At 46.1% G+C, this 15,303-nt stretch overlaps 1 protein-coding gene across 1 annotated transcript in view; it reads left to right on the forward strand.

The window, feature by feature from the left end:
* The window catches only part of LOC146816609 (cysteine-rich venom protein-like), a 559,639-nt gene that overhangs the window by 528,638 nt on the left and 15,698 nt on the right, over nucleotides 1–15,303 (forward strand). The window contains exon 7 of the mRNA XM_085610485.1: nucleotides 13,073–13,158. Coding sequence (XP_085466611.1) covers nucleotides 13,073–13,158 — 86 coding nt within the window. The remainder of the gene's footprint in view (nucleotides 1–13,072; nucleotides 13,159–15,303) is intronic.

Genomic DNA, 15,303 nt, shown 5'->3' on the forward strand with positions numbered 1-15,303 from the left:
GAGGGCCATTACACGCAAGGTGCGGGCTTTGGGTGTCTCCAACCGATGGCGCACACACTGTCAGAAGAGGTGGGATGACATCTACCGGCTGAGCAAAAACGTGGCAGAGATGACGCTGGGGCTGCTCCCTCGGACTGGCAGGTTGGCGCGCAGGAGCATGACACAATTAATGGCCCGCATCTTAGCTGTGACACAGCCTGAGCTGCATGCGCGTTTGAAGGAGCATCAGCAGCAAGCTGGGGGTGAGTATTCTAGAAAGGGTGACTTTGGTTGTGAGTGACTGCATGTGTTCACAGCTTGGGCCAGCAATGGGCTCTGTGATGTTGGTAGTGTGATGCAGTGGCTTGTAAGTGGCCTCTGTGTTGGGTGCAGCTGTCATGCATTTTCCCTACCTGTACTTTCTCATGTCATTGGAGTAATGGCCCTTGACATTGCATTCTGAGTCATGGCCTTCTGGCATCGTCTGCATTGGGGTAGTCAGGGACATCCCATGGAACGGAACGGCAGTGTGCATCATCTGAGTGTGCTTAATCAATGTGTGTATTGCCTGATGTCAGAATTGTGAGGATTAGACATCTGACACCAATGTGCAACTGTAGTGTGCCCCAAAGTACGACGTGGTGGATGGCATGAGCTCATGTCCATTGTGGACTGTTGTGTTAGAGTCTGTATCTGTGTTGCCCACTTCTGTTCCCTCCAGATGTGACAGTGGCAACATGTTGGGAGGTACATCTTTTCCCCCCTCAGGGCCCTAGGTGTGCTCAGAGGGATTTGTGTGTCTGATTCCACTGAGCTACCGGCAGGCTATTTGGCTGTGTGGTCATCACATGGGTCACATATGCCAAGTTTGCATGATAACACGCAAAATTTGATTTTAGAATTGAGGTTGCACACGGTTACTGCACAGGGTGGTGTGCAACATGGGGATATCATCATCTTCTCGTTTAGTGTTTTGCTTGCATATGATGGTTGTGTTGATGCCACTGAACTAACCCTACATCTCTGTCTCATGCAGCATCTCCCGTGGGCATGGAAGGACAGGGGACGGACACCAGTGGTGAGGCATCAAGCACGACTGCTACACACGAGCCCAGTGACACTGATGTGACCAGCGCCTCGGAGGGGGACAGGAGTCTGCTTGAGGAATCACAGCCAGAGACATCAACCGCAACGTCATCTGAAGCCAGCGGTGACGCATCTATGTTGGCGGGCACAGGGAGCAGGAACTCTGCCTCCTCTTCCACCACACAGCATACAGTCCCCACCCTCCCACCTACTTCCACTGGTGCTGCCCGTGTTCGCACCAGTAAGAAGGGAAGAGTGTCCTTCATCCCAGGCACCACTGCCCCTGCCCCTGTCTCCCCTGCTGCCATCAGTGTGAAGTCTGTGGACCTTTTGCGCCAGCTGTATGTGGGCCAGACAACTCTCAACAATGCCTTCCTAGACCATGACAAAAAGTTGGCACAGGTAGTTGCTTTCATGGAGGGCATTCATTCAAACGTGGGTGGGCTACACCGGACTGTCCAGTCTTTGTCTTCTGCAGTGATAGCAGCAATTCAACTGGCACAATCTCAGAGTCCAGCTCCAGTCCCTTTGGCCACCCCCCTGCCAGTGGCTACATCTGACGATAGTGACCACACACCACAGACCTCACAGCCCATGCAGCACACAACAGCAGCAGCCCAAGCGGTCCAGGGCTCAGACACCATCCCCCCAAAAAACTAAATCCACCCCAGAGCGCAAAGGCAAAAGCCCTTCAGGCGACACCCAGGGCCATAGAGCCAAGACGCAGGCCTCAGGCTCACATGCTTCAGAGGCATCCCCAGCCAAGAACTCTACTTTCTCAAAAGCTTCTCGCAAAGACAAGCAGACAGTTGTCGTGCCCGCTGAGAAGCTGGTGCCTGCTAAGAGTCCACATAAAAAGAGCTCCAAGGCAGATTCACTCACAACCTAATTTCTCATCCAGAGCCCTGTGAAGCAGGGAAAGGAGGGCACTGTAGGGGGTATACCTGATAAACAGAGGATGGAGGGGCAAAGGCAAGGCCAGGCCAAGCGTACCCCTGGATCCAGCATGTTCCCAGAGGAAGGGCCACCGGCTGCACCTGATGCAGCTTTGGTGGAGAGTGTGCCTGTAGTGCCCGCCACACTTACCACTCCTCCCAAGACAGTTCTTGGCTATCGAGTCCCCAAGAGGTGGAAAGGTACCCCTTCACATTCTCCCACCCACACTGTATCTCACAGCAGCATGACTTCACCTCCATGTGCCACAACACCACCCAGTCCAAGCAGCCCTCCGGCTTCCAAAGCCACTGATGCCTCTACCTCAGCTGGGCCTCTCTCGCCCCGGTCCTGTCCTCAAACTGGCCCCGACACTCAGCCAACTCCTAGTCCGACCGATAGCCAAGTCTGAGTGGAAGCCCCCTCATACACCTGTCTCTACCACATCCGTGTCTGGAGTGCCTATTGTTACACCCCCTGACTGTGTTGCTGGCCATGGCAGGGTACAGTCTCATCCATTCCCTGTGCAGGATCTCATGTACCTCATCTGCACCTTGGACTGGCCACTGGCCTTGATGTTCACTGCTGTTTGCCCATTCCTTGTGCAGCTTCTCATGTACCTCATCTGCACCTTGGACTGGCCACTGGCCTCGATGTTCACTACTGTTTGCCCATTCCCTGTGCAGCTTCTCTTGTACCTACTCTGCACCTTGGACTGGCCTCTGGCCTTGATGTTAACTGCTGTTTTCCCATTCCCTGTGCAGTTTCTCACGTACCTCATCTGAACCTTGGACTGGCCACTGGCCTTGATGTTAACTGGTGGTTGCCCATTCCCTGTGCAGATTCTCATGTACCTCATCTGCACCTTTGGACTGCCCACTGGCTTTGATGTTAACTGTTGTTTGCCCATCCCCTGTGCAGCTTCTCATGTACCTCATCTGCGCCTTGGACTGGCCACTGGCCTTGATGTTCACTGCTGTTTGCCCATTCCCTCTGCAGCTTCTTATATACCTCATCTGCGCTTTGTACTGGCCACTGGCCTCGATGTTCACTGCTGTTTGCCCATCCCCTGTGCAGCTTCTCATGTACCTACTCTGCACCTTGGACTGGCCACTGGCCTTGATGTTTACTGCTGTTTGCCCATTCCCTGTGCAGGATCTCATGTACCTACTCTGCACTTTGTACTGGGCACTGGCCTTGCTCTTGTCTACTTTCGGTGCCTATCTGTGTAATATGTGAATAAAGACAGTTACTCCTGTTGTCTGCTTTGTCAGTGTACTTGCTAAATTAAGGGTTTTCTGTGTGGGTATGGTTTAATGTGACACATGCTCTGTATGCCACTTCAACATTGCCAATGGCTTGTTTCACTTTTCCAGAGCTTTGCAGCGGTGACAGGCACTTCAGTGCCTCTGAGGCTTGGGGGTGCAATGATGGTGGTTTGTGATAGACTCCTGTTAATATAATCATTCTTTGGTCAGGTTAGCTAAATTGTACGTGTCATGTTTGGATGCACTGGCAGCACAAAGTGGGATTCTATCCACAGGATAGAATCCCACTATCCTGGCAGGCAGGCTGGCCAGGACCATCATGTTTGTGTGATCTTTCTTGATGTGTGAACAACAGTGTTGGTGTATGGTCATCTTGTGATGGCCAGTCATCACAGTCACATGGGTACATTTCAATGTGTGCACTTGAGTGGTCAAGAAGTGTGCAGTGTGAAGGGGGAGACTTTATCAGTAGTGTTGATGTGTGTGTGCCCCTGCGATGACAACTGCACACATGTGTCACCCAGGAGTTGAGTGCCTGTAAGTTTGATTAGTCAGCCCTGTGCTTGTGATTGTGTGCACATGTGGGAGTTGTAGGTTGTGTACTGTGCAGTGTGCTGGTGTGTCCTTGCACTTCTGGGGGACACCTACTTGCTGTTGGTGCCAATTTCGAGTATGCAGAGTGTGTGACTGGCAAGTCAGTGTTGTGTTTTGTTGATCAGCCATGTGTCTTGATACTGTTTGTCACCACTGTGCAGACCTGCTCAGCCATACTGACATTGTGGGTGTGTGTTCTCATGCATTGCTGTCACTTGTGGCTTTTTTGGCTCCAGTATGGCATGTGGGGTGTGGAGTCATAACAGCCCCCATCTGTGCTTCTGATGCCTACCCATTATGAGTCTGCACTCCATTCTATTTTTGTATGGGGCACTCCCCACCTGTCCACTTCTGACATACACACTACTTCAATCTCATGTCAGCTGTCCCATTGGGTTGCCAGTGTGTGTGCCTCCCCACCACTTCATTTGTTACACGATGTTCTGTGGTGCTGATCAGTGCACAGGACCAATGTGCCTCTCAGGACATTTTCTCAATTGGTTATATGTGATTTTCTTGTACTGTTTTTCAGTCAAGGTTGCTCATATGCAGTTCAACTGTTTGTGCTGCACAGTCCTCTGGTCATGTTGTTTTCACATGGGTGTCACAGACTCGTGCATCTGTGGGTATTGGGTTAGCTGTATGGGTGTTTGCTGAGGTACTGCTTCCCTTCCTGAGTGTGATGTTGTCTGTGTGCTGTGCTGATTTGTGTTGTGGGGGTTCATGGTGTGTCACTCATATCTGTGAGGAACTGGTATTATTGGTGTGCACACTCTGCTTGTCGTGCATGCAGTGCTGTAAGTATAAGTTGCCTTGTCCTTGACTGGTGTGCATCCCCTGATGTCCAGCTGTGTTTGCAATGTGATGTATTGGAATTTGCATCTGTTGTGTGTTTGATGTGGATGTGTGCAGTGTTTGGGCTGTGTTGTCTGTTGCAGCTGACAAATGCTCTGTTTGTGATGGTCTATTTGCATGTGGGTGTGGGTGTTTTGTTGGTGTGTTTTGATTCATTCCGATGTGTGTTTCCAGTGTAGGGTGCATTACTTGTGTGTCTGTCACATGCACTTACGGCTATTCTTGTTCCTGGGCATGTTTTGGGTGCATCCTTGGGGTTTTCTGCTCTCATATTTGACCTGTCACTTGTCAGGATTGTGCATGTGCAATCATGTGGTAGACTATGACACCATGTTGACTTGATGGGTGGTGTGGTATGTCTGTCTGTGGTTCATTGTAGGCCCATTGCTCCCAGTTTGTGTCCATGATTGTTTAGAGATGATGCCATTCTTGTCTGTGTTGGGGTATGTTGTCTGTTCATAGTTCCTGACTGATGATGTTGTGTACTCCTGTTCTGTCTGGGCTCTCATTGCCTTTCCAGAGTTTTGCTGCACTGGTCTGGTCTGTGTATGTTGTTAGTGAGTTTTGTGTTTGGCTGTTGTTTTTGTGCCAGCATTGGTTCAGGCATCCCTGTGTGTGTGTGATATTTGTGGATGCCCCCCAGGGAGTGTGATTGTTTGTCAGTGTATTGACTGGACAGTATTGGCACCCTTCTGTGTGTTTGACACTGGTGTTGTGTGCTGCAGGTGTGGGGTAAGTGGGGGGTATGTGTGAAGGATCCAAGTTGTGTTTGACAGTCATGGAGTGTAGCAATGGGCCCTGTGTGTTTTGCTGCTGACATACACCTGTCAAGTAGTTGGATACAGATTTGTGGCTGTTCACTGTTTGACTTCAGAGACTTCCTTCATCCCTGTGCCTATACATGGGTTGTCTTGCTGTCTCCCTGAGTTGTTGCACAGAGGTGACTGTGGTTTAATTTCACTCACTATGCCAGCCATGTGTGATTTGATGGGCTAAGGGTGTTGTTATATGTTCCTTCTCTTGCATGTGATGTACACATGCTTAGTGGTTGGCTCCTTGGCCTTCCATTTGTGTGCACCTCACTCTAGCTTTCCTATTTGTTGTCCTCCATTGCTGCTGACATCTGGTCTGTGTATGTGGCTGTGTCTGTGTGGGGTATGTCTGTGTGACTTGACAGGCTGTGTGTCCAGCTGAGTGATTGTTCTGATTCTGTATGAGTTTTCATTATGTGCTTGGACTCAGTTTTCTTTCCATGAGTGTAGTGTAGGTGTGGTGTGAGGGTTCTCCTGGCCCTGTGCTTCTGTGTTGTGTGTTCCTCTGCAGCCCCACCTGCTGAGGCTGTCTCCCTAGTTGTTTGGTGTGTGATGCAGTGTGTGGGTTCACCTGGCTTGTTATTGTGCATGGCAAGCACAGGAGAGGCACATGGCATGTCCCTTCATGTTTGGGGATGCTAGTGTGTGGAGGCCGGAGGTGTGGCCCTATGATCTTTGTGCACTGCCCATGCCTGGCGCCGGCCCTGCCTTCTTCATTGTGCACATGTTTTCTCGCGTCTTCACCGCTGCAGTGACGTGACCGGGACATTGCATCAATATCGCGGTTAGTGGGTGACCTGGATGCGGAGGGGTGAATTGGTGACAGGTTCCATGGGTGGGTACACTTGTGGATGTCTTCCTGTCCCCACCAGTGTGTCTGGTGTGGACAGGGACCTTATATCTGCCCATGACTTGTGTGTTTTTGTTGTGTGCGGAGTTGTGTTATTGCGTACCTGCGGCGGCATCCGCGAAGGTGCATGACTTGCTGGTAGTGTATCAGGTACAGCACCGGGAAGACGTGTAGAGCTGGATCCATTGCGGTTGGGACCGGATGGAAGGGACCTGGAATCTGGTTTCACGCTCCACAGTCCTGCTTCCGCCATCTCTGGTTGGGTGGTTTCTCCGCAGCGGTGTGACTGACTGTTTGGGGCATCCTGATGTGTACAGTAGATGGGACATGGCGGGGGGGTCTCCATTGGCTCCCACTGCTGTGGTGGTGGGTGCATTTCGATGGCGGTTCTTGTCGCACCATGGTGAACGGGAAATGGGCTATGTTTGTCCATACTAATATGACGAGTGTGAGGACCGCTTCTAGAGTGAGGAAAATGGCATTTTCCGCCAGCACCGTGGTGGTGCCTCCACCCGCCATCTTAATGGGCCCCTAAGTTCCCTATCCTAGGTGTAACTGCTGTTAATGTCTCAGGAGAACTCCTTAATTCTTCAGTCAGACAATCGGAATCTCTGTGTTTTCTACACCTTTTAATTTCTTGGGATCTTAGGCCACTTCGGACCTGTAACTCAAATCTCAATCCTTGTACCACGTCCGGTCCGAAACCACATTTATCTGATTCTCACTCTAACTCTGAAAGACATCACACCATCAAACCATTTCCACTATCTAACATACCACATACATCCTATTGATACTCACTCCTCCTTCCGCTGCTGATTTCGCTGCACCATCAGACTCTGTCGGTCTACACCAGATGTAATCATTGGGCTCTAATTTTGGGCTTTTGGGTTCTAGGTTCTACCTATTCAAGATTAGTTCTAGAGTCTCCCCTTTCTTCATGTGCAAATCATCCTCTGCTACTAACTGAATGGGCCAGGCCTATAAGTTCTAAACCTGTTCTAGAGTCACACTCTGATGGTTCTTTTTTGCAGCATGAAAGTGGAAAGGGGAAAAAGTCGATTAAACAATGCCTCTCTTGGATGCATAATAGCCCACGGACAACTACTTCAGATTAGGTTGATTTATTACAGAGCCAAAAATAACTGGACATAAAGACACCTCAACACAAGAGTATGGAAATATAAAGGAATTAAATTGAAGCCAAATCTGTGCATCCAATTTAGACAGTGTAGCATAAACAACGCAATCAGTTCAAGAAATAAGATACAGAAAATAAGGAAGTTTCCCTGCATCGAGGGTTGGTAAATGAAGAGCATTAAATCTATCCCTACTCGAACACTAAGGTGGCATCCTGCATTTTCAGAAAGGATAAAAGGTGTCAGCACGTGGATTCTTCCTAAGAAGTCTCTCAAAAATCTCAAAGATCGAAGGGTCAAGTCGCATAAAGCTACCAAGGCAGAGCTTCTTCTGAGATGCTCTCTCTCTGAAGGTAGGAAAGAAGATTGGTACCATCCCTAATTCCAACAACCAGTTATCCACAGGTAGCAGCACTTCCATGGTGCATGTCAAATTACGCCATCCGCTCTGAAGGTATTTTTCCACAGTCAACAGTGTACCTTCCTCGTTACAATTTGTTCTTGGTTTCCAGGCCTTCTCCTGTGTGGAACACTCGCCCTTCCTTTATCGACTCAAGCCACACTATTGTAACTTCTTCTCTCCTTGCCTAGCTAATAAAACACAGACCTTATTCTATCTAACAACAGCCCTTTTTTTCACTTGCAACACAAACCATGAGAAACAACAGATCCCTCAGCACACATGAAATACAAACTGTTAATTCTAAAGCAAGAGTTTTCAGGGAATGAATTTCAGGACCACGAATTTTGGCTAACATAAGTACGCACCATGAAGGCTTTACTAATCCACATAACATTAATGCAATTTAAACTAATATTTGCCTACTTATGAAATGGCATAATTAATAAGCACATTTAGTACGCAAATTATGATCAGCTTCACAACACGAGTGCTTCATGTTAATGTTTTCTGCTAATTACATTTATTTTTGATGTTACTTTTCCGTGCTACTGGTCAATGGCCTAAAATACATCACATATTCATAATAAAATGTTGGCCAGTTACACTCGTAGGTGTATTTCTAGCACATGTTGGTATGTGCATCTCTTATGAATTCAGTGGAACGCTGTCCTAGTCACAGGTTTCCTATCATAATTCTGAGAAATGTCTTGTGACGTTTGCTATTTTCCCGTTGCTGGGCTGTTCAAAGTCTTTTTTCCTTCATTTGGGAATGGAACACCTTGTGGACATGCACATTTTCCATGTGTAGAACTCACTTCTTAAACACTTCCATGACATTTGGGGGTCTTGCTGGAGTAAATCTTTGACATTTTGCTTGGTGGAGAGTGGTTAGAGACCAGCAGCAGACGGTTCAGGTAGGCGCGGTGAGGCAGTGGGGCGGGGAGGATGTCAACAGATGACAGAATACAAATAATTTGTGTATATAATTTTCCCTTTTCGATTCTCTGTCGACATTCCCCGTGCCCCACCTGACACCACTGCGCTTACCTGCACCGTCCGCAGCTGTTGGAGACAATACTTAATTTAGTGATTTCCAGGACTTGGCACAGACACCTAATTGTCAACACCAGCACTAATGAAAGTCCACCACATAGTGGTGCTGTATGAATAATTTCGAGATGGGTACAGTGTATAATAACACAATATAAATTTTTAATATCATTCTTATAGCTTTGAGTGGCCTGTGCTAGTTTGAATTATCACACTTGTAGTGCGATAATAGTTGTGTTGGTACTGTAATTGGCAGCGCTGGTAAGGGGAACAAATGGGTGGTGTAGGCTGCAGTGGCCTCCTACGAAGAGCCCTGTCACTTAAATTTTTACAAATTAAGCACTGGCAGATAGGAGTTTTGAAAAGCACAGAAACTCACATTTGCGTGCGTTCACAAATTCTCAAGGCAACCTAAGCCTTAAACCTTCCACCCCCAGGTATTGTGTGAGTATACTACTACATAAATGTACGCAGTAATTGTGTGCGACTGCATGGTAGGTGTACCAGTTTTGTCTGATAGCATTCAGGCATCAATGGAGCCATTTTCAGCTGTAAATTACTTTGAGAATCAGAGCCTTTATTATTATAAACACACAGCAATTTGTGAAAGGAAACTCAACACATCAATTGTTGCTGAGGAGCCTATGAATGTAGGGTAATACTAAAAGAAGGAAAGATATGCACAATAGCCGGTAATAAACAAAGACACTGGAAGAAAAGGTATAACTAAAGAAAGCTGTTGAACATGAAGAGACTGTATGACATGCGGAAATCAGCTGGGCTACAGGAATTATGCAATTCTGTGGCTGCAGCGTTTTCAGCAGCGTTTTCAGCATAGTTATAGATTTGTCACTGTTGTAAAGTGGATTATTAGTAGTGGCAAATGTATATCTTCATCTGATAATAAGGCTACAAACACAGTCTAGGTCTCAGTACAGGTCTCAAAAAATTATTCTCAGGCTCAACCCTGGGTAGCTTGGCTGCGAGGAGGAAGGCTTAACTTAGGAGACAGGTATGTAAAGCATTTAAAAACACCAATTCAGTAAAGAATTAGGACACAGCACACAATAAAAATCCCACTCTAATGTATAATAATATGAAAGCTTTTTATCTTTAAAATGAAACCAAAATGAAAAAGATACAATATAGGGAAAATGAGATATGATTTTTTAAAGATTTAGCACTATATAGTACTTAGAAACCTGTAGTGCCAACCTGGGACATCTGGTCGTGCTTATCTGGGACAAAGTCAAAGTTTAAGGCTGACCGTGGTGGAGCCCTGCTTAGATTCCCCTTGCGGTAGGCCTTAGTCAGAATTTCACCTTCGGACTTTCTGACGCTTTTTCTGCTGGGGTCCCTCGATGCTCTTCACCAGGCCAGATTCTGTGAGGGTTCCCTAACCTGCTTTTGAGGGAGCTACCAGTCAAATTCTGAAAGTCGGACATCCAGAGCTTTTCAGTGGGACAAACCAGCATGTCAGGACAGCTCGCAGTTAAAGGTTGGCCGGCTTGACTCTCGCGTTTGAGTAAGTTCCAAAGTTCCTCCAAACATCTGGAACTTCTTCCTGAAGTTCATCTTGGGGGTCCAAAGTGTCCAAAACACAACCCAAGGGTCTGGAATCTCTAAGAAGGTCCTTGGAAGGTCGAGACCACAATTCCCACAATGCGCCTGCACAAAACCCTTACAAATCCACTGGATGCACTCCAAGCAGGAGATTTTTGATCCGAATGAGCTCTGTTAACCTGTAGCTTGCAGGGAGTCCACTATTTATTCCTCTAGAAGCAAGGGACATCCATAGGGCTGTAGCTCCAGATAATGCAGCAGGTACAGTCAGTCGTAATGCAGGGCCTCAGGGTGCAAATCAAGTTTATAGCTTGGCAAGTCTTCTTCTTTGCTCAGTTTCAAGCAGAAGAACAAAGAGGCTCTGCCCCTCTCACATATTTATTCAGTGCACTTCCGTATCAGGTACAGGGCAACACCCCAGAACATGACCACTTTCTCTAAAGTGTGGCATAATCTTCTCCCAAAAAGCATTATTCCTCTAAAATTCAGTAAAGCTGAAATCTCAGCAGAGGAGCAAGAACTAGTTAAACCAACCTCCAGTAGGGCTCATTTCCATAGCTTTCCTCCCCCTACCACCTGCAAATTCCTGCCTTAAGCCTGCCATCTGGCTGGGTCAAAAAGACTGGTGGGTAGATTGACCTGGCATTCCTGCCTGTCCTATCCCCCTTTGAAGTGTCATGCTTTACAACCCTTCATCCCTGTTCTCCCATTCCTACATAGCAGAGCTCTCTCCACAAGATAGCCTCTCCCTGGGTGAGCCACTTATCACTTCATCAACCTGGCTAATCCTGTGAGCACTGACCAATGAGGGAAGAGGGCAGGAAGGCTGAATTTTAGCTTACAGACAAAAAAGCGTTAACGTCTTTTCTGTACAATTTCGGATACATTCATCAATGGCATATTACTGGATTTATCAATACCATTCTCTAAAGTCCTTGACTGATATATTAATTTAATTCCTAGCGATATTTATACATTCATAAACTATTGCATTGATATCCTATGGGGCTAGGTATCTACAATGGGGAAAATTAAATGTGCCATTTCTCCATCACCAGGTCATATACAAATATTTTATAAAGGCCCTGCTTATAGTTACATGACACCCTACACCTGGGCCACATAGGGGAGAATTAAGGGGTCCTGAATAGGCACATATAGTGTAGATCCTCGCCCCACAGTGCTCCTAGCACCAGTGTCGATCTTAGGAGTCAGTTTACTACAATGGGGAAAGTGGAATGGGCAATTTCTCTATCCCCAGGAAATATACAACTTCTTTCATAAGGGCCCTCCTTATAATGACATGCCCCCCCCCCCCACCCCTGCGACACCTAGGAGAGACCCTCGGGGTACCCAGAATGACAAGATATTGTAGTTTATCACTTTTTAAGTGCACCTACCACCAAAGTCGAATTTGGGCACAATTCACTTCTAAAGTACTGCTGCAACACAGGGCTGCATTTAAAATGACCTCAGGCTCTCAGCAGTGCACACATGCAAGTGCAAAAAAAGTTGCTAGCCTCTAAACCCACATGCCCTATTATATACTAGGAACTTAAAGATAGTTTTAATCCCCCTGCCTTTGTATCTACTAGGGACTTATAGGGTAGGGCTTGCCATTCATAGGTGTTCCCCAATACATAGTGTACCCTAATCGTTGTGTGTGTTATCACTTGTGTTTTCAACATAGCACTGGCCCTGGACCTGCCCAGCAGAATCCAGGGCACTCTCAGAGTCAGAAAACTAGCATCCAGAGGTCTCAGATGTGGTAGAAAGTGAGGGTACACTGCAAACTGATCCTGATTTCTAACAGCAACATTTGCCACGGAACCCATCCTTTGCTGCGTAATCTGCAGATTTTAACAGACAAAATGTGTTTCTAGCTCAAATGGAGCAAAAGTTACTAAAAACACATGAACACTTGTTGCTGCGCAGCTGAAGGTCCATTGCAGGTTGACTGGTCCTTTTTCTGTAGCTTATTGCCGCATATGGGGTTTAAATTGGTACTAATGAGGTGAAATTTTTGACCAGTGTTTGCCGGTGCATGCATTAAAGACAAAATAACGAAAAGTAATAATATCACAAAATGTGACGCATTAAGCCTCATAATTTGCATTTTATTTATACTTAATTTAGTCAACCATGTTGCATAATTTGGTCCTTCCCAATGAAATATTTCCAGTGTCTCTGGGTATAACATGAAGAAGTGGCTACAAGGGCATTGTAATCCTGTGATATTGTGCTCCTTTGTTTCCATAATTGTGATTATTTATTATAAGATACCGTATTTAATGTCAGCTCTAGGCCAAATACTATAAATATGTTGGTTCTGTTTTGTTGTTATTTTTCATAATTCAATGTTTCCAGATTTTACAGTATGCAAAAACCGTGTGCAAAATATGTAACTCACAATACTGTGCAGACATGTCTGTGTTAGTGATTTTTTATTTTTATTCTGTCACAAGCAAGTGATTAAGGGATGTGTCTTAACTTTTTGAAATTGATGGCATTATTAAATATCCACATTTCCACTGTTTTAGCTTGTTTGGGCCCTGTCTCATGAGGTCGGCTGTCAAATGGCATTGTGCAACAAGGATTTCATATATTCTTGCCATTTCTGCCCTGCGTGAGTATTTTCTGCACCTGCTAATGATTCTTAACCTATTGAAAAAAATCTGAATAGGGCACATACAAATAATGTCTAATCCACGTGAATCAATCAATTGTGCCTTGCTTTTTAACTTCTTTTGCAACTTTCTGCGCTACAACCACATTTGCCTGTGTAAAGAGAGGGTGCTTGTTAGACCTGACAGCCTTAGGGTTGTCTTCCGTCCAACTATATTCCTACCTCCTCCAGTTTTCTGACCTTGTTTTTGCTGGCTTTAGGACTCTGTGCACTTTCCCACTGCTTACTAGTTGTAAAGTGCTTGTGCGCTCTCCTTTAAACATGGTAATATTCGCTTATTGCCAATTGACATATTTACTTAACTTATAAGACCCTATTAAAGTGCACTACATGTGCCTTGGTGTGTAAATGAAATGCTACTAGTGAGCGTTCAGCACTTACTGTGCCACCAATTTAGGTATCCCTCTAACCATGGTTCCGGCCTGCCATTGCAGAGCCTGTGTGTGCAGTTTACACTGCCATTTTGGCCCGGAAGATAATACCTTCCCTATGTATACATATAAGACACCCTTAAGGTAGGCCCTAGACTACCCAGAGGGCAGGGTGCAGTGTATTTAAAAGGCAGGACATGTACTATTACATTTTATATGTCCTGGTAGTGAAAAACTCCCAAAGTCGCTTTTCACTACTGCAAGGCCTATTGCTCTCATAGGATAACATTGAGATTACCTTATTACATCTTATGAGTGTAATTCACAAACTATAAGAGATAAACTTTTCAATGTTGGTGTCTCAGTAATCACAATTTAAAATAACAACTTATGATGAAGTTGAATTTTTATTTGCAATTCTGAAAATGCTACTTTTGGAAAGTTGCATTTTCTTACTGTAGACATTTAGGGCCATATGTAGGTGGGCTAATACCGGTCGGTAACGGCCGAAAATCGGTAAATTTCCCGTTACCGACTGGTATTTAGCCCTTTGCGATGTAGGAGGCTGGATTTAAGGATTCGGTAAATTACAAATTCCTTAATTTGAGGAATCGGTAAATTACCGAATCCTTAAATCCTATGTAGGGAGCACTCAAGTGAGTGCATTTTTAGGCATTTTTAGTTTAAGGATTCGTTATTTACCACCAACTACAGGTTGGTGGTAAATACCGAATACCTTTTAAAAAGCAATTTTGTGCTTTTTTAAAAGTGCCATGTGCCATGTGCCCCACATGTGCACACATGCACGATTCAGGGGTGCAACAGGGTGTCAATGTGACACCCTGCCACCCTTGAATATGCTCCCCCTATTGCCGAATCGGTATTTACCGAATTGGTAATAGTGAATGGCTTCCCATTCATTCCTATGGACTTTCAGGCCCATAGGAATGAATGGGAAGGTATTCCTTATTACCGATTCGGTAAATACCGAATTGGTAATAACTAATAACGAATATTACCGACTCGGTAAAATCTACCGATTTTTTACCTACATTCTATTTACCGATTCTTAAATACCGAATCGGTAAAATCCGGTATTTAGGAATCGGTAAATAGAAATTACCTACATATGGCCCCTGGTGCGTGCTGCCTGTCTCTGATTACCTCTCTGACAGCTGGACTTGGTGTATTCCGCTAGACAGCCACACACAATGGAAACTTAATGGTGATTTCAAAGGGCAACCTGAGAGGATGGGAGAGAAGAGCTAGACCCAGCCTCACACACACCTGAATAGGATGTGTCCTGTCCCAACACATAGGGCTGCATACCCCCTGTAGTGAGTCTGGAGCCAGGTCAGGAAGGGCAGGACCGCCATGCACTTCAAAGGAGTATCTTTGAAGTCTTCCCCACTTCGAAGGCCTAACTGGGTATAAGCATTGGGCCTCTGACTCCAGTACACGTCTGGACCTGTGACTACTCCGAAAGAGTGACTGCTGTGCTGCTGTAGAACTGCCAATCTGCTGGTTTGTTGGATCCCTCTCTTTCTGTGATGCTCTGCTGCCTACTGTTTTACCTGCCTGGTTGAGAAGGACAGGACCTGCATCACTTGAACCCAGAGCATAGTAACTCAAAGGGCTTGCTGGCCGACCGTGATCATGATCATGACCTCCTAATCTGAAGTCTCAGGGACATAAAAGATCTCCAACCACCTTG

Source organism: Triturus cristatus, chromosome 6, assembly GCF_964204655.1.
Source record: "Triturus cristatus chromosome 6, aTriCri1.1, whole genome shotgun sequence".
NCBI classification, from domain to species: Eukaryota; Metazoa; Chordata; class Amphibia; order Caudata; family Salamandridae; genus Triturus; species Triturus cristatus.